This window comes from Carettochelys insculpta, chromosome 3 (genome assembly GCF_033958435.1).
Source record: "Carettochelys insculpta isolate YL-2023 chromosome 3, ASM3395843v1, whole genome shotgun sequence".
NCBI classification, from domain to species: Eukaryota; Metazoa; Chordata; order Testudines; family Carettochelyidae; genus Carettochelys; species Carettochelys insculpta.
In genome coordinates, this window is record NC_134139.1 from 140,547,485 (window position 1) to 140,567,392 (window position 19,908).

The 19,908-nt window shown below is 43.3% G+C and overlaps 1 protein-coding gene across 1 annotated transcript in view; it reads left to right on the forward strand.

Annotated features, from left to right (window-relative positions):
* The window catches only part of UBE2J1 (ubiquitin conjugating enzyme E2 J1), a 48,016-nt gene extending 34,152 nt beyond the window's left edge, over positions 1 to 13,864 (forward strand). The window contains exon 8 of the mRNA XM_074988847.1: positions 12,781 to 13,864. Within this exon, the coding sequence (XP_074844948.1) occupies positions 12,781 to 13,050 (270 nt within the window). The 3' untranslated portion in view covers positions 13,051 to 13,864. The remainder of the gene's footprint in view (positions 1 to 12,780) is intronic.
* The last annotated feature ends 6,044 nt before the right edge of the window (positions 13,865 to 19,908 follow it).

Below are 19,908 nucleotides of genomic sequence, written 5' to 3' on the forward strand. Positions count from 1 at the left end.
ACCATTTTAAATGAACTGTGCACTTTATTATGACATTTGCTTTTAATATTGCTGGAGAGTGTTTATATAACTCAGCTATTCTGCAAGTGCCTAAAGCCTGGTATTGGGCCAGGGCAGCTGCTGTTGTGACTGCTGCAAATGCAGTCTAAATTCACTGATAAACTGTAGACAAATCCCACATAAGCTGTGAGCAATGGTGGTCTGCAAATTGGTTTAAAAAAAAAAACAACAAAAGCATCATCAGGTCACCTCACGCTGCCTGTTGCACCCTGCAGGGCACTTTCCAACTGTGTGGAAATAAAAGCAGGCTAATAGTATGCATTTTTCCACAATAAGGATTTTTTTCCAGATTGTTCAAATTCATAATAAGCCTTTGGAGTTTTATTCTTTTTACCATAAATCCTTTCTCTTAAGAGTATTGAGTTAATAAAAAAAAAACAAACCCTAATTCTCTAGATCCAGCAGAATAATCACAGGCCTCTTAGGCTGTGTCTACACGGGCACATATCTTCAAAATAGCCATATTTCGAAGATTACTAATGAGGCGCTGAACTGAATATTCAGCGCCTCATTAGCATTAGGACGCTTCCGGCCGTGGCGCTTCAAAAGCACCACTTTTGAAAGCATGCAGCTTGGCGCGGCTACACGGAGGGTCCTTTTCGAAAGGACATGCACCTTTCGAAATCCCCTTATTCCAATCAGTGATCGGGATAAAGTGATTTCGAAAGCTGCGGGGTCCTTTCAATAAGGACCCCCCTGTAGCCGCGCCGAGCCACGCACTTTCGAAAGCGGCACTTTTGAAGCGCCGCGGCCGGAAGCGTCCTAATGCTAATGAGGTGCTGAATATTCAATTCAGCGCCTCATTAATAATCTTCGAAATGGCCATTAGCATGGCCGTTTCGAAGATTTGTGCACATGTGTACACACCCTTAGTGTTTAAATTAGAAAGAAACTCATTTTAAATAATGAGTTTAATTATTCCCATTTTTAATAATCTGTTGAAGAAAACTGCATCAGTTATACTGCATGTGTATTTTTTCAGAGCAGCTGACACATGAAATGTTTTGAAGTTTTAAACTTACATAAACATTTATTTGTTGCATGTGATGGGCTGCTTTTAAAAGTAGATTAATATTTTAAGGGATCTGATTGTCCGTCACTCTGTTAGTATTGCTTCACTGAGCATATGTTTCAAAAGCTGTCTATGTTTCTGAGCCACCACTGTTTGGGAGTAAGAACCAGTTTAATAAATTGTCTATTTCAGCCATTGGGGAGTAAGGAGTTGTCAAAGCTAAACAGTGGGGAAGATGAAATGTGAAAGGTTGTATTACCGAACTTGCCCTCATTCTTTCTTAGGGTAAACTCATGCTGAAACTGATAAAAACAAAGATAGTAAAAATAGGTCCAGAAACCTGGATTTACTACCTGGCATGTGAAATCCAATGAAATTCAGTTTCATTTTACTGCCCGACATTCCTTCTCAATCATGGTGTATTCCTGTTCTTTGGAAAGGAGTATCCTAATGCAGAATATGGCTGGTTTGCCTTTCTCTCCTCCCGTTTGAGAAAGTATGGCTCCCACCTTACTTCAGAGGTATCTGTTTCTAGTAAACTCCTTCTCAAAGTGTGGGGCTGCTAGCACTGGATTATTGCAAAGAGCTGTCCTCAGATTTGCAAAAGATTCTTCAGCTGCTTTGGTCCATTTCACTATGTCTGGGCCACAGTCTTTTATGAGGTCCATCAAAGTCTATGCTCTGGCAGCAAAATAGGAAATGAGTTGCTGATAGTCCCAACTATCCTCATAAATCCCTGTTTTTTCTGGATGGGTTAGAGTCAACTTTGTATCACTTCTAGCTTGTTTAATTGGGGTTTCGCCTTTCCCCACAGTAAGCATAAGATATTTAGCTCCCACTAGGCCTATTGCACACTTGGAGGGATTTGCGGCAAGACTCACTTTCCTCTGGGTATCTAGTATTGTTTCCACCTTTTCCAGGCACATTCCTTAGTCTGAGCTATGTATGCACAGCCATATCACCCAGGTAAGCAAAGTCACTTGCATGTGGGCATAATTTATCTGTGAACCACAGAAAGCTGCGAGACCCAGTGCAGTGCAAAAGGGAGAACAGTGTTCTGGTACAATCCTTGGGGGTTGAAAAGGAAGGTGGCTTTTGAGCTTCCCTGTCCAGAGGAGTGTGCCAATCCCTTGTTCAAACTAAAGGGTAAACAAGAATTGCACTTTCCTCAAATGGTTAGTTAGCTCACCTGTCTGAAGCATGGCATAGGCATCAAGCTAGGACACTGCATGTAATTTTTCAAAGTCCTTCCAGAATTTTATAGTGCTATATGGCTTAAATACTAGAACAATTTCACTGGAACCCTGACTGTGAGACACTTCAGTGATTCCTAAATCCAATATGCTTTTAACTTTGGTACTGATCTCTTCTCCTTATGTTTCTGGGATCGTGTATGGTTTAACCTTTACCTTTATTCTGGCATCTGAGATCATATGATGATGAGCTTCTGGGCTTCTGCCTCTCAAAGAACATATTGTAGTTTTGTTCAGTCATTTTGATAACTTCTGCTCATTATTCAGAGGTCAATTATGGGGGTATTCTTTGTGTGTCCCTGAAGCATATTTTCTTGAGGTGACCACTTTTGGGTGACCACATAAGCTTTTACATCTTGCCAGGGCTTCAATAGATTCACATGGTAGATCTGGTTCTGCTTCTGACATTTGGGCTGTTGAATCTTGTAATTAATCTCCCTGATGGTTTCTGTTATTTTATTATGGACCCTGCCATCTGACCAGGAGATTGCTTTCAATTCTGGGAATTTCTGAACCATTGCTTGTTGATAATAGGTCTTTTGAGCCTCTTGTGTTTTTTCCAGGGGTTTGCACAATATGGGGGAAGGGGCAGGATTGGAGCCCACATACGCATCTCACGAGCAATGATGTTCCTCCTCTGGTTAGGCTGTTCTTCCCAGTCCTCCTTGGCAATGTGCAGCATGCTATGGGGGTTGGAATGGGGAAAGCCAGGTGGAAGTCTGGAGATCTTACCTGACTGCAAACATCAGGAAGGTAGTAAATTATCCATTTTTTTTTTGTCTGTTCCAGCTCACCACTTTCTGCATCATATACTTTAGTGTACTATTAAAGTGTTTATTGAGGCTGTCAAACTGTGGATGGTAGGCTTAGTTTTGCCAGGACCTGTATGAAGAGCACTACACACTGGTCCTTCATCAGCTTTGAAGTGAAGGTGGTTCCTTGATCCAACAATATCTTTTCAGGAATCTCTGCCCTGGAGAGGATTTGAATCAACTCCTTTGTTATTGTCTTGGATGTTTTGTTTCATAGACTTCTGGGTATTGGGTGGCATTGTCCAGGACAATATGATCACTCAGACCTCTTTTGCCATCTTCTCCAAGAGGCCTATCAGATCCCTCAGTATCCTCTTATGTGGGACATCAGTAATTGGTAGAGGTACTAAAGGGGCCTGTAATGTGGTTGTGCATGATGTAATTAGTGTTCTGGGCAGAAGGCACAATGGAGGTTGGTTGACATATAAACACCTGGCCACAGCACAAAGGAACAAAATAGTAGTAATCCTGTTGAAAATAGGAGGAGGGAGAATTGCTTGAACAACATTCTCATTCTCCTGACAGTGAGCCAGTAGTAGCCAGTCTCCGAACAAATTGTTGTTATGCTCTGCAGATATGTGGAAAATACAGCCAGTGGTAAAGTCAAAGGAAAAAGGTGAGGAGCACTAAGAAAACCAAATATTTCCGTGAGATTCCCACTTTGAAGTTGATTTTGTTATTTCCAGCAATTGCTTTCTGTTCAGTGAGTTTTGCCCTACTCAGCTTGGAAGGAGAGAGTGGTATTGTTCATCTGTGTCAACATAACCAAGAGCTGAGACAATAATGGTGTTAGGAAAGCATCCATGACAGTATGTGAAGCAATTGCCATTTAATCAGGATCCACAGGGTTTTCTAAAATGTCCTTGAATTCACACCCTCTACTACTTCTGCATCATCAGTGGCTCATATCCCCCAGGGAGAGGAAGTGGTGCATTTCTCATATCATCAGCAAAGCATTTTTTCCCTTCTGTTGGCTTTGGAAGAAATACAGGTATCAATGAGGCACAGGAACTCATGATTTTATGGATCTTCATTTGTTCACTATTGAGTGATTGTTTATTTTAAAGTCTTCAAACCTGTTAGTTCACTGTGGCAATTTCTCTTTTAATAGTCGTTGTCACCATCAAGAGCCATGGGCTCAGCACCCATTGGTGTCTGATTCCTGTCTCTATTTCCTTCCATTTTTCCCTCTCCAGTGTGGAATGGCTTAGTTTCTGTAGACTAGCTCTGCAACAATCTACTATATCATCTACTCATTCTGTATGGGGTCTGCTTCTTCTGTTCAGACCATCCATTATGCTGAATATCAGGGTCTTCATTTTTTGTTTGTTGTTCATTCTGCAAATATGCCTGAATAGCTGTAACTTCCATTGTATAACCTTCTGCAGTAGGTTCTCTTTCAACTGTATCTTCCTACATAATTCCTCGTTGGTGATTCTCTGCATCCATCCTATTCTCAGGATCTTTCTATAACAGCTCCTCTTGAACTCCAATATTCTTCTCTTCAAATCTTTTGTTATCACTCATTTCTCATGTATGTAAAAACATGTTGCTGAATATGCACATTTTCACAATGCTCAGCTTTGTTCCTAAGCTAATTGCTTTGCTTTTCCAGATCTTATCCATTGTCTTAAAACTCACTTGCTTTTGCTATTTTAATCACTGTTTCCTTCTCACAGTCTAGATCATACCTTATATTACTCCCCCAAAGATGTGAACTTTTCTATGTTCCCTAGTGAAATTCCACCTACACTGATCTGCCTTCCTATTTCCTTATCTGCAAATACCATTGTTTTATTGATGTTCGTAATCAGTCCGTACTGCTTCCCTTATATATAGGGATACACATCTCAGAGCTGGAAGGGACCTTGTGGCAGGACCACGCACCATCCCTGACAGCCTTTTTTTTTTTTTTTTTTTTTAAATCTATTTGCCCCCCGATCCCTAAGTGGCTTCCTTAAGGACTGAGCTCACAACCTTGGGTTTAGCAGGCTAATGCTCAAACCACTGAGCTATCCCTCCCCGCTCATTTAGCACCTGCACCATTTTTGCTAGCTTCTCCTCGTCTTCCTCAGTGATAACTATATCATCTTCAGATCTCAACTTGTTAATTCTTATCCTGTGCACAGATATCCCTTCTACCTCTTTCTTGATCTTGTCCATCAGTCTCCCTAGATGAGTGATGAAGATACTTGGCGATATCAGATCTCCTTATCTCGTACCTGTAATCATTCTAAACCAATTTCCCAACTCTCTGCACATTCACTGCTGCCTCCGCATTGTCACTGATATCCTTCAACAACTGTATCACTGTTATCCACTCTGTACAACTCGAACACCATCCAAGTCACTTTCTGATCTATACTGTCAAATTCCTTCTGAAAATCAACAAAGCGGGTGTAGATGTTCTTGTTCTTTTGTCAAGCTGTCTCTGCTATCAATTTTAGTGCCAATATCTCCTGTATTGTACTTCTGTCTTTCCTGAATCCCTCTTGCTTATCCGTTAGATGTTCTTCTATCTGCGATCTTCATCTCTCCGTCAATTTCATCATCAGCACCTTGCCTGGATGACATGTTAGAGCAATTGTTCTGTAGTTCTTGCACTCCAGTGCACTTCCTGTCTTGTGTATTGTCACTAGCACAGACCTTGTCCATTCCTTAGGTGCCTTCCCTTCTTTCTATGCTATATTACATTGTCGGTGTATTTCCTGAATCATACTTTCTCCGCCATATTTAATCATCTCTCCCATGATCATGTCCAGGGCTTTTGTTGTTCTTTAGTTGTTTCATTGCTCTTTCTACTTCCTCCTTTGAAATATCAATCTAGCTCTTGATGATCAGTGGGGATATCTCTTTCAGTTCTTCATTCAGTCTGTCTGAGACACTCAGATCCAACTGTGCTTTCTATAGATTGGTGCAATATCTTGTCCATCACTGCATAATCTTCTCCCTTGTTCATGAGCACCTCTTTGTTCTTGTCTTTGGCTGCCACTTCCTGTTAATATTCCTAACAATTTTATATACCTCCCTGGTCTTACTTTCACCATAATACCTCTCTATATCTTCACGCTGCTCCTCTAACCATTTCACCTTATCCTTTCTGGCTGCTTTCCTTGTCTCATTGCATTTCACCCTGTGTTGCTGTTCCGCCCTCTCGGAAACATCCCTTCTGATCTTCAGTGCTCTCTTCTCTTGGACCAACTTCAGGGTCTCCTGCATAAGCGGCTTCTTATTGATTATTCTGGAAGAAGAGAAAAATCTGCTCAATTGCCTCTTCTATTGCCGTGGCTATCCCTTCGACTCTCTTATCCAGGTCTTTCTTTGTGGCTGCATTCCTCATCTTCTCTTTGAGCACTACTCTGTACGCATTCCCCATTTCTTCCTTGCCTAGCCTTGCCGCATCTCTTCTCTTCTTAAACTGTGTCGTACACTTTCTCTTAGCTTCATCTTGATGTTTGTGATAACTGGACTGTGGTCCAAGTCTGTATTCACTCCTTGGAAACTTTGGCACTGCTGCACTGATGTTATCTATCTATCTATCTTATGAAAATATTTGTCATTTTCTTGGACTTCCTGTCATTCAATTGCCATGTCCACTTCCTACAGTCCTTTTGTTGGAATCTCATGTTGCAGGTCACCATCTCGTGCTCCATAGCAAACTCTAGTAGTTGCTCACCTCGTTTGTTTCTTTCTCCATATCCAAACCTTCCCATGACTCTCTCCCAATCTTTATGTATTCCAACCTTCGTGATCCAATCTCCTCCGATGATCAACACATCTCTCTTGGGTATTTCCTCCAGCTTCTTTGTCAAGTCTTTGTAGAATAGCTCAAACTCTTCCTCCGTACGGTCTGACATGGGTACATACTCCTGAATGACTGAGATGTTGAACGGTTTTGCTTCAGATCTCGCTACCATAATTCTTGCACTCACCGGCTTGTATGCTAACAGTGCTCCTTTAGCTCTTTTGCTAAGAAGGAATCTGACTCTTGCCTAATGCTTCATTTCATTCCCTGACCAAATTACTTTGCGGCTGCACATCTCTCCTGAGGCCGTCCAACACATCTCCGCCTGTTCAAGTGTGTTGCATCTGTATCTTTCAATCTCCCTCCAAAGCAGCTGTAATTTTCCAGTTCACCACAGTGTTCAGACATTCCACGTTCCAACTGATAGTATGTGTGTTAGTTGTAATTTTCCTTCAGTAGCTAACTTATCGACCCAACCCCAGTCACTCGATTGGTGTTGTGGGCCTTGTTTATCTTGGTGATGTTTAAGCCAACATTTTACCATTTAGTTTACTGGCATCAGATTTCATTCGTATTGTTTCACGGTCAGTGCATCATCACTCATCTGACTAACTCTCCTCCTTTATCCAGGCTTGGGACAGGCATAGAACTCCCAGAGGCTTCATGGCAGAGTTCTTTTAGTAGTGGCTAGGTGTTATAACATCAGTGCTACTGCATTTCCCATAGTATTGATTAGTTTTAATTTAAATTATACATACTACTATTTTTCTACTCCTCCAAAAAACTTGATTGTATTTTATAATGTTTTTCTGTATGTTTCTGTCTGGTGATTTCCTGTTTGAAAGCTAAACTTCTTGTTCTTGCCTTTTAAGCTATGTGCTAGGGCTGTTAAGTGATTAAAAATTAAGTGTTTTTGGATGTTTTCTGCATTTTCAGATATGTTGATTTAAATTACAGTACCCTATACTATACAGAATACAAAGTTTACAGTGCTCATTTTTTTTTTTATTACAAGTATTTGCACTCTAAAAATAAAAGAAATAGTATTTTTCAATTCATTTCATGTACCTTATATACTATTTTTATAGCTTTGGTTATGGCCATTTTCATCCTTTAACTTGAGTTCCAATATGATTTGCAATGATATGCTTTTGTGCGATGTAAACCATTTGTGCCTAAGTACCTAGATGCTATGGATGACTTTAAATATAAAATATTGCATTTAATTATTTCACCTGAAAACTTCGTTAGGATAAAAGGACACAAAATGTGGTGTGGCCATTATGACAGAGAGAAAATAAAAACATGGAGTAGGTGCATCTTTTTTGATAAATAAATTTCTAGAACAATGCCTCTTACGCACAGTGGCTGGCAATTTCCTGGGGAATCTAATTCTAATGACAAAGGCTTTTGTGTTCCTTTAGTGGAGCAAGGGAATGAGCAAAAGTTCAGAAACTGCATAAAAATAGGGCATGGTGCAACATAGCAAGGAAATGCAACTGAGCCATAGAGAATAACTACAGCAAAAGCTTTATTATCCAGCATCCCCAAGGAACCACTGAGCTGTTGTTTGAGCTGGGGACAGCAGCCGGCCTCATTTGCCCTCCTGTTGCTGGGCAAGTGGGCAGCCAGCCCTGCTCTGCACCCTACAGCTAGGCAGCTAGCCCTGGCCAGTCAGCTAGTCTTGTGCCAGCTGGACCTGATTGGGCAACTGGGCCTGCGACAGCTAGGCCCAGCCGTTCAGCCAGTCCTGTGGCATGCCAGTTTATCAAATGTGCTGATTATCCATGTGCCGGATAACCGGGTTTCTACTGTATGTAGTTAGTTCCTCTGCTGTGTACTTCCTGAGGCAAGAGCCTAAACTGACAGGCAAATTGTGGAGGTACATAGTTTACTGCATATAATTTCTACATCAATGCCTCCTTACTAATATCTAGAGACCAATAGTGGGAGCAAAGGCATGTGGTAGGCAGGATTGGTGAGCGTCTGCATCTCCTGTAGTTGGGCTGCCAGTGGCCAGAAGTGGGAAACAAGGCTGGGCGCATAGAAGGATGTGTATCGCTGAATGTTTGGCCAGAGAGCCACAGGGTTTGAAGTAGTTTTCTGTGGATCATGAGGCTTCATGCCTACTTGAAGCTCTTCTCTCTCTCCATCCCTGTGTTTGAGTGAAGGATGTGACAAAGCAAGTGTCCTCAGGCACCATGCCTAGACAAAACTTTTATTTTTTGTCCTGCTCATTTGTATGCCGGCAGAGGCATAGTGGCTGAAATACTACACCTGTGCTCTTGATTTGTTATTTTTATTTTAGGGTTGGAAATGTTTGTTTTTGGATTAGAGATGTTTCCAAAAAACTGCAGGAAACAGGCAGTGGTTTTGCCCAGTCTAAAAAAAAGTGACTAATAATTCAAGCTGGTCAAAAATGAAATGTATGGAAATATAGGAAAATTATTCTGTGTGGAAATTCTCATTCTAGCCGGCTACAAAATGAGGGCAGGGGGAATCATAAAATTATTTTTACTTTGAAATTGAATCTTTTGAGGCTTTGTAATCAGTTTGACTAACAATGCCTAGCACTTATCATTCTACTTTTCTTTCTGTAGCTCTCAAATCCCTTAATAAAAGTCGATATATATATTATTAGCCCAATATTACAGGTAGCTTGATCTACTCGACTTGGCTTTTACAAGAAACAACATGGTCTGCTGCTCCAGTGGTTCTACACCTATTGCAGGGGAACTTAATGTTCTGTCATTTCCCTTCACAACGTTTTTATAAGAAAGTGGTATGTGAACTAGTGATGTTTGAGCGCCACCCTTATAATGGATAAATGATGTGTTCACAGTGTCACCAGTCAGACTTATGCTTCCAGTCCTGCCACAAATTTCCTGTAACGCTTTTTTGTCATATCACCTACATTTCGTCCTCACTTATCTCATCCAGAAAATGGATCTGTTGACACTTCTCCGTGGGGTAAAGGGAATTTTATAAGATTCCAGAGTTTTCTTTCACTTTTGAAAAATAGTTCCAGGGCTATTTGGAAGTAAGAAAATTATTCTTCATGTTGAATGTTTATGTCCTCTCTACGTCATTGACATAGAATCATGTTACTGCTAAAAGGATAGCCAACTGCTTTTAGTACTTCCTGCTGAGCTTAGACTGGAATGTTGGTCATTCAGTTTCAAAAACACAGATTTATACCATTTCAGCTAAGGAGGGATCTCTGCTAGCTATTACCTTTTGTGGTTCAACAAGGAGAAGTGTAGAGTCCTGCACCTGGGATGGAACAATCCCAAGCATTGTAATAGGCTGGGGAGCGACTGGCTCAGCAGCAGTATGATGGAAAGGGACCTAGGGGTTACAGTGGATGAAAGGCTGGATATGAGTAAACAGTGTGCCCTTGTAGCCAAGAAGGCTAACGGCATACTAGGGTGCATTAGGAGGAGGATTTCGAGCAGATCTAGAGAAGTGGTTGTTCCCCTCTGTTTGGCACTGGTGAGGCCACATCTGGAATATTGTGTCCAGTTTTGGGCCCCCTAGTATAAGAAGGATGTGGATATGCTGGAGCAGGTTCAGCAGAGGGCAACAAAAATGATCTAGGGGCTGGAGCACAAGACCTATGAGGATAGGCTGAGGGATTTGGGCTTGTTTAGTTTACAGAAGAGAAGACTGAGGGGTGAGTTAATAGCAGCCTTCAACTTCCTGAAGGAGAGCTCTAAAAAGGAAGGTGAGAAACTGTTCTCAGTGAAGTCAGATGGCAGAACACGGAGTAATGGTCTGAAGTTAAAGAGGGAGAGGTGTAGGTTGGATATTAGGAAAAACTGTTTCACCAGGAGGGTGGTGAAGCATTGGAATGTGTTGCCTAGAGAGATGGTGAATTCTTCATCCCTTGAGGTTTTTAAGTCTGGGCTTGACAAGGTCCTGGCTGGGATGACTTAGTGGGGGTTGGTCCTGGTTGATGCAGGGGGCTGGACTAGATGACCTCCTAAGGTCCCTTCCAGCCCTGTGATTCTATAGTAATATCCTTTTAGTGTTTCTAAGGTGCATCTGGCCAATAGAAGCCAATATACTTGTGCATGTGTTCACACAGTGCTCAGTTCACCCATTACTAAGGTCAGTGATAAACAAACTCTCAATGGCTACGTCTACACTAGCCAAAAACTTCGAAATGGCCATGCAAATGGCCATTTTGAAGTTTACCAATGAAGCGCTGAAATACATATTCAGCGCCTCATTAGCATGCAGGCAACCGCGGCACTTTGACATTGATGTGGCTCGCCGCTGCACGGCCTGTCCAGACAGGTCCTTTTCGAAAAGACCCAGGCTACTTCGAAGTTCCCTTATTCCCATCTGCTCGTAGGAATAAGGGGACTTCGAAGTAGTCGGGGTCCTTTCTAAAAGGAGCCTTGTCTGGACAAGCTGCGCGGTGGTGAGCTGTGTCCATTTTGAAGTGCCACGGCCGCCCACCTGCTAATGAGGTGCTGAATATGTATTTCAGCGCTTCATTAGTAAACTTCAAAATGGCCATTTGCATGGAAATTTTGAAGTTTTTGGCTAGTGTAGACACGGCCAATGACATTAATGAAAGGAGTAATTAGATTGAAATGTGAGGAAATTTAACAGAATATAAAATCTAGAGAGTTACCTAACCTATGTTTGAAGTACAGGGACACAACCTTATAAGTTTAATTCCGAATTTGCAGATATACTCGTTCTTGCCGTCAGAATAAATCTGGCAATTTTCAGGCCAATGCAAATATTCAAGTTACAGCGTTATGAGTAAAAATGCATTGCTTTATAACAGAAATTAGTTGCAAATTTACTGTGAAGTAGCTGAATTTCAGGTAAAAAAATTGAATTGTAAGTGTTGCCTGTCCTTGGAACCAGCCAAGAAATTAGCCCAGACAAAGAGTGAACAAGAGCAATGCTGAAGTTTGTTAATAGGTGTAGATTCTTTAATGGTACAGCAATACTCACACAGACATCACATTCACGCTGGCATTTTAGAGACAGTCTGCAGGTGCAGTATAGTTGACTTTCGATTTCGCAGGTGGCTGAGGCTGGTCAGGCTACAGCTTCCTGGAGATTGGCTGCGAGGCGACAAGAGTCCCTGAAGTCCCTTCAAATCTGTGGCAAGGCTCTACTGCTTCCAGTCCAGTCCTGAGTTTTGTGTGCTGTGACATCTTCTCACTGGAGAGCTTGCATCTCGCTGCCCGTTCCTTTGCCTTAAACATATTTGTTTTATTTCCATAAAAGGAGTCATATGTTGTACTGCCTTACTGTTGGTGGCTCCTCACACATGCACACAAGCCATTTTATAAGCTATCAAAACAAAAAGCAGTCAAGGAGCACTTTAAAGACTAGCAAAATGGTTTATTAGGTGAGCTTTCGTGGGACAGACCCACTTCTTCAGACCATAGCCAGTCTGGCTATGGTCTGAAGAAATGGGTCTGTCCCACGAAAGCTCACCTAATAAACCATTTTGCTAGTCTTTAAAGTGCTCCTTGACTGCTTTTTGTTTTGATAGTGTATAGACTAGCACGGCTTCCTCTTTGTTACCATTTTATAAGCTGTATAGCTGCACCTGGTTACGAACATTGGTTATACATTTATAAGCATGTCTACAATTGATTGTCCAAATATGTAGAGCAATACAGCTTTAAATTAAGCATTTATCTAACAGTATTGGGGACTTTCGGTGCTCTACGTAACAGGAAACCACAGACTGCATTTGAGAGAACAAGTCTCAGCTGCTTGATACTGTAGGAAAACTATCTAGACTGCATTTAGACAGCTTTGGCTACAGTAAGAGTAGGTTTTGTTCTTATATGTGAAGGTATGTACATTGCTGATGCACATACTGTCTCATTTGAAAAACGGTATTCACTTTTTTCTTTTTAGCCTGAAATTCAGAACACCACCACACCATCTAATCAAGAGCATAGTCAGCCTGTATCTAATAATACCTCTGTGAGCCCTCGCCAGCGCCGTGCCCAGCAGCAGAGTCAGAGAAGGGTACCATCTTCAAATAACTTTAATCACATGCAGCAACCAAGAGTAAACACAAGCCACACTGGATCAACCGTTCTCATTGTCCTTCTGACTTTAGCGTTAGCAGCTCTTATATTCCGACGGATATATTTGGCCAATGACTATGTATTTGAGTTATAAGCTGAGTTGTCTTAAGAACAATGACACGAATGCTTCATTAAACATTCTGTATTGGGTGTGACATGAGAACTGTTTACAGAAGATTACTTTTTTTATTTACTCTTAAGTCCCTATGAATGTTAATATACCTTTAGGTACACTGCTTCTTAAGAAAGGCAAATGTTGACATTTCTGTTAATACTAACAAATGTTAATTATCCATGATCACCTACTAGATACTTGGAGAAACAGTTTGATTGAATATGAGCATAATATGTAAAGGGTGGGGGAAAGAAAGCATCATTTGTAGTTGTCTTATTTGCAAATTTAAAAAATAGGGGTTTTTCATGTTTCCTCTGTGGCTCATGGGTGCATATAATCACCCGTATCTGAGTAAATGTAAAAATTTACTTTGAGGCAGGGGTTTTTAAAATGAAATGCAGTGTCTGTGTTGTGTTGCTTGTATTCTTAATTGAGAAGGGGATAATATTTTGTGACCACTTTTATTTACAATAAACCGATTCTAGAATAATGCATGAATTATTGTTTTTGAGACTGTGTTCTCTATGGAAGGAAAAAAGGGGCCAGAAAATGGTTTGCTTTATTTTTTTGTTTTTAAATGGTTTGGAAGTTAGATTGGATAATTTTTTGCAAGATTTGAATGTCTTCTAATATTTTGAATTGTATATCTTGCTTTTTTAAATTTGGAGATTATATAAAACATGTTTATTCTTGCAATAGTTATAAATATGTAATATAATGATTTACCCTGAACTATTGTCTTTTAATTATTCCAGAAATATACATAATGCATTAAATTGAATGTTTCATCTGTGCTGTTGTTTACTGTTAATTAAAAAAAATCTAAATCTGTTAATGCTGCAAGTCTGCCATGCATGATCAAGCTTAAAGGGAAGCTTTCATGAAACCTTTGGCTCTAGTGAATTATTGGAATCCAGGCTTCATTTACACACTTTTTTTTCTACCTCATTGCAATACTTCAAGAAAAATTTAAAATTTAAGTATTTTAATTATCTTTCCAGTATATCAGGATTACATGATATACATCATGTATATCAACAGCTATTCATAGTAGGTGCTGGCACTTCAAATGGGGACCAGTTTTGGGTTGATACTGAATTTATTTAGCCATAAAGAACAAATTCAATAGGATAGTCATTTCCCCATTCAGTGACTGTATTGATAATCAGAACAATTGCTCATTTAAAATCCAACAGAATTTCAGCAACGAAGGGTCCTGTGGCACCTTATAGACTAACAGAAAGGTTTTGAGCATGAGCTTTCGTGAGCACAGACTCACTTCATCAGATGCTGGTCTTGGAAATCTGCAGGGCCAGGTATAAATAAGCCAGAGCAAGGGTGGGGATAACAAGGTTAGCTCAGTCAGCAAGCATGAGGCTTACGACCAGCAGTTGATCTGGAGGTGTGAACACCAAGGGAGGGGAAGCTGCTTTTTATTTAGCCAGCCATTCACAGTCTTTGTTTAAGCCTGAGCTGAGGGCGTCGAATTTGCAGATGAATTGTAGCTCAGCAATTTCTCTTTGGAGTCTGGTCCTGAAATTTCTTTGCTGTAGGATAGCTACTTTTAAGTCTGCTACTGTGTGGCCTGGGAGATTGAAGTGCTCTCCTACGGGATTTTGTATATTGCTCTTTCTGATATCTGATTTGTGTGCGTTTATTGTTTTACGTAGAGACTGTCCAGTTTGTCCGATGTATATAGCAGAGGGGCATTGCTGGCACATGATGGCATAAATTCTATTGGTAGATGTGCAGCTGAATGAACCCACGATGGTGTGGCTGATCTGGTTAGGTCCTGTAATGGTGTTGCTGGTGTAGATATGTGGGCAGAGCTGGCAACGAGGTTTGTTGCATGGATGGGTCCCTGAGTTAGAGTGACTGTGGTGCGGTGTATAGTTGCTACTTAGGATTTGCTTCAGGTTGGTAGGTTGGCGGACAAACTGGACAGTCTCTATGTAAAAGAATAAACGCACACAAATCAGACATCAGAAATGGCAATATACAAAAACCCGTAGGAGAGCACTTCAATCTCCCGGGCCACACAGTAGCAGACTTAAAAGTAGCTATCCTACAGCAAAGAAATTTCAGGACCAGACTCCAAAGAGAAATTGCTGAGCTACAGTTCATCTGCAAATTTGACGCCGTCAGCTCAGGCTTAAATAAAGACTGTGAATGGCTGGCTAAATACAAAAGCAACTTCTCCTCCCTTGGTGTTCACACCTCCAGATCAACTGCTGGTAGTAAGCCTCACCCATGCTGACTGAGCTAACTTTGTTATCCCCACCCTTGCTCTGGCTTATTTATACCTGGCCCTGCAGATTTCCAAGACCAGCATCTGATGAAGTGAGTCTGTGCTCACGAAAGCTCATGCTCAAAACTTTTCTGTTAGTCTGTAAGGTGCCACAGGACCCTTCGTTGCTGTTACAGATCCAGACTAACACGGCTACCCCTCCTATGCTTAACAGAATTTCAGTAATTTTCACTTTACCAGTGTTAACTATGATGTCTTTCAATAAGACAGACTGCCCAATCCTACTCAGCAAAGATGAGTGCTGTGGTTAGCTTTTGTCAGTTACTAAGTGTTACATGCAAATGTGTTCTTAAGCATTACCAATTAGTAAATTTTTACACTTGTGAAAATTAATGGACAGATTAAATATTTATGTGGTGCCTTGGTGTGTGTGTTTAATTTATTCCCTTATTAGCTAACTTCCAAAATTCAGAAATGGATTGCTAGTGGTTGTTTTGAATTAGTGCTGCTCTACTGTACATGACTAATAGGATGTCTGTGCATCAGAGCAATTTAGTTTAAGCATTTAAAATAAAATGCATATGGCATGTCGAGATAGAATAGCAGTTATTTAATTTTGTACTGTCTTGAAGTGTGGAAGGAGGACAGTCTGGTTTCGTGTGGTGAAATGAGTAAAAGTATTGTCCCCCAGTAAGTATATTAGTTTTGGTAGGAATATATTCAAAATCTTAGTTGTTTTTTTCCAACTTAGTACGTGTTTTGAATGCACTTGTCATTCATGCTCAGGAGTCAGGGGAAAGGACAATCTGGGCCCAAAGAGAGGATTTGGGGGGGGGGGGGGGGGGAAATCTTCATTAGGGCTATGTCTAGACTTCAGGGTTCTGTCGACAGAAGTTTTGTCGACAGAGTGCACATCCAAGCTGTGTCTACACATGCACAAAAAATCAAAATAAGTGGCCCTTTCTCGGAAGAGCGGGAGGACAGTCCACACGTGTAAACCCATCTTTCAAAAGAAAATCGAAAGAATGGGGCCCAGACTTAGAAATCCGAACCCCAATCCCAAATCAGGAAGATTGTCCCCTTTTGAAATACTAAATTGAAAGAGTACATGTGTAGACGCTTCACAGTCCACTTTTTGGAAATATGGGTCTGCCATGGCGCTGGTCACCTAGAGCATGGGGCTGCTCCAGCCAGCAGTAGTGGGGCTCTATGGTCCCTGCGTTCGGCTGCCTTAAAGCCACATGCACGCAGGAAACCCGTGGCAGGAAGCTGAGAGCATGCTAGGAGCAGCTTGTGCACGTGCTCCAGCCACACGTTCCAGCACCGCAGCATGGCCAGCAGACAGCCCCGGTGAATCCCACGCCCCCCTGCCCCTAGCCCCTGCAGGGCTCCTGGGGGGAAAAAAAAAGGGGGTCCCCTCCTGGATGGAGTGGGAGCCATGGGACCTCCTCGGCCTGTGGAAGGACAAGTAGGTCTTGCACCAGATGGGGGGGGGGGGTCAAGTGGCGCAATGCCCCTGCCTGGCGCAGGACTTCCACACCAGGGGCTACCTGGAGCGTACCGTGGAGTAGATATGCTCCGAGGTCAAGGAGCTGCAGCAGGGCTATGCCTGGGCCAGGGACCAGGCCGGCTGCTCCGGGGTAGCTCCAGCAATATACCCCTACTATCGAGAGTTCCAGGGCATCCTGGGGCCCCAGGAGAGCTCCCACCCCTGGAGTCCCTGGACACCTCGGCCAAGGAGCTGCAGCCAGAGGAGGAGGAGGAGCAGCCCAGACTGGGGACCCAGGAGGGCGAGGGGACAACCGAGTGGTCGAGTGAGGAGGCGGACCTCACTATCGTCCTCCCCTTCTGCTCCTCCAGCTGGGTGACTGGGAGCCAGACATCTCCGGATGTCACTGAGGGACCCTCCGGTACGTAGAGGGAGGGGTGCACACCTACACCACAGGATGGGGGCGATGCAATGGTGAGTCGCCTGCACACAGGACCAGTGGTCCTGGGCCGCATACAGCCCACCCCCCACATAGGATGTAACACACCGCGGTGGCGCACCAGCAATGCCCAGCACCCGCCCTCAGTGGACAGCACCGCAAACTGGACAGGGGTGGTCGCCAGTCAGTGCCAGACAGCACCTGGGGCCTGCACACTGCAGGCTGGGAAGGGCCACTTGCATGAGAGACCCCTGGATGCACCCCCAGGCCAGGAGGCCCAGCCCGTGGGGGGTGGGTCGGTGCCTTTTGAGGGGTCAGTGTCCTTTGGGGTGGCGGGGGCCCCGTGGGGTGGGCTTGGGCGGGTGGGACACAGTCGGGTGCCACATTACTGACATGCTCTCCTCTCCGCACAGGCGCACCATCCATGGGCCAGAAGAGCCCTGTGCTGTCCCTTGGCCCCGAAAGACCCCCCACAGCCCTCGGAGGTGCCCGGACGGCACCCCAGGCAGTGCTCCGTCAGGGCTGTGGCCAGAGGTGATTGCGACCCGTTTCTCCAGCGTGAGAGCTGGCTGCAGGTGTCCTGGTGCCGGAGAGCAGGGGCGAGCCAGTGGCAGATCTTGTCGAAGCTCTGCCTCGACACATGGAAGTTCCACAACCACCTTTCCTCACCCCACTCCCCCAGCACCGGGTGCTTCCACCAGTCAGTGCTGCTGGGGTGGGTCCAGAGGCGTTGGGGCACCTGGGGTGGTGCCCAGCAGTGCTCTGGGTGGGGAACTCCACGGCCCCGGGGGCACCGCCCAGCCACCCGATGAGATCGGGTGCAGCTGCAGCGATGGTGCACAGCACTGCCAGCAGGGTGTCCATAATGAGGGCGTCCTCCTGCAGGAGCCGTCACTGGGCCTCCATCGTGGGCACGGGTGGGCTCTGCTGGGCTGGGAAAGGCTGGGCAGCACTTGGCTCGTGCAGAGGGGAGGCTGGAGGGAGGGGCCCTTTAAAGGAGGTGGCTGTCTGCGGCCCTGGAAGGGCTTGTCAGCCATGGGACTCTGTCCGTGGCGTTTGCTGCCTCCCTTCTTTCGAAAGAGGGCTTGGAACTTTGTGGACGCTCTCTTTTGAAAGACCTGCGGCAGCACTTCAAAAGAGCGGATCACAATGCTGATCCGAAAATGGCGGCAGGTGCTCCTTTCGACGGCCGCTATTTCGACTGTCAAACTTCAATTTTCACCATTTCGAAAGGGTGCTCACGTGTAGACCCAGCTGCAGACTGTAGCTCTCTCAGAAGAGATCTGCTGGTTGGGAGGATTCTGTTGACATCCCTGTACACCTCATTTCTCATGTGGATGGGCCAAATGTTGGAAAAGCTTCTTCTGACAGAACTGTCAGCAAAAGATATGTAAATACAGTACACAATTTGCATATCTTTTGCCACCTGTTCTCGGCAACCTAGACACTGCTTCAGTGCCCTTGCAGAGCTTCTCCCTGATTATTCCTCTGAGATATTTTCCCTTGCCTTTTGGAACGTGTCATGGGGCCCACCTTTGAATCTATCAAATTCTCAGAGATACAGCCGTCTACAAAATTCTGTTCTGGCCCATATGCAGCAGAACTTCAGTAAGGCTGCTGCCCACAGCCTTCTGCAACCCTAGGTAGGGCAGAATGTCACTCTTTTCAAATCCAGAAGGAGCCTTTGAGATCATCGGGTCTCACTTGCAGTATAACACAGGTCCCAGAACTTCCCAAAATAATCCCTTCAGTTTATCTTTTTTAAGAAACATCTGGTTTTGATATAAAATGGTCAGTGACGGAGATTCCACCAAAACCCTTGGTAAGTTGTTCCAATGGTTACTTACTATTAAAAACGTGTTTTATTTCTAGTCTGAGTTAATCTAGCTTCAAGTTCTATCCATTGGCTAGTGTTAGACCTTTCTCTGCTAGATTGGTGAGCCCATTGTGATGCTATATAAAAGAAAGGTGGCCATGTTTACCCTAAGGTATCATCATTGTTGTATGATCACTGTTGCACAATTTGTGATAAAATTTTATACAAAGTATGTCATGTAAGGTATCGTCAGAAAAGTTAGTCTGCGATGTATAATTAAAAGATATGTAAATATGTAAAGAGTTACATGCCTGTGTCGCATGCAAAGTTATGAAACTTGATCTCAAACTTCTTGTGTTTTTGGGTAACACCCTTTGCCCCCCTAAAAGTCAGGCTAGCCAACCTCCTTGATGGTCAATTCATCTGGGACCCTCCTGAGGTCTCTTCAGGCAGTATATAGGCAGTGAATATCTCATGACTCAGGAAGGCACAAATTACCCAGGACTCAATGTTTGTCCCATAACTGTCCATGAATGTGTGCTCTTGGTATAAATTCCAGACTGGGATAACACTCTTCAATCCTGCTCCATTTCTGTGGACTGTGATTTTTCTTACAAGAAGGAAGCTTAGAACAAAGGACTGATGATCCACAATCTCTTGGGGGTGATTCAGGGAGACATATTGCAAGGTAGCAAAATTACTATCACTATTATAATTCTGACCTACAGATTGTGAAATCCATTGTGATGTATGTGATTCCATGAACCATTGAAATGCTTGTTTATTTTTTTTTAAATGAATGTTTAGTTTACTAAAGGTTGGTTGCAGCATGGTATTAGGTGAAG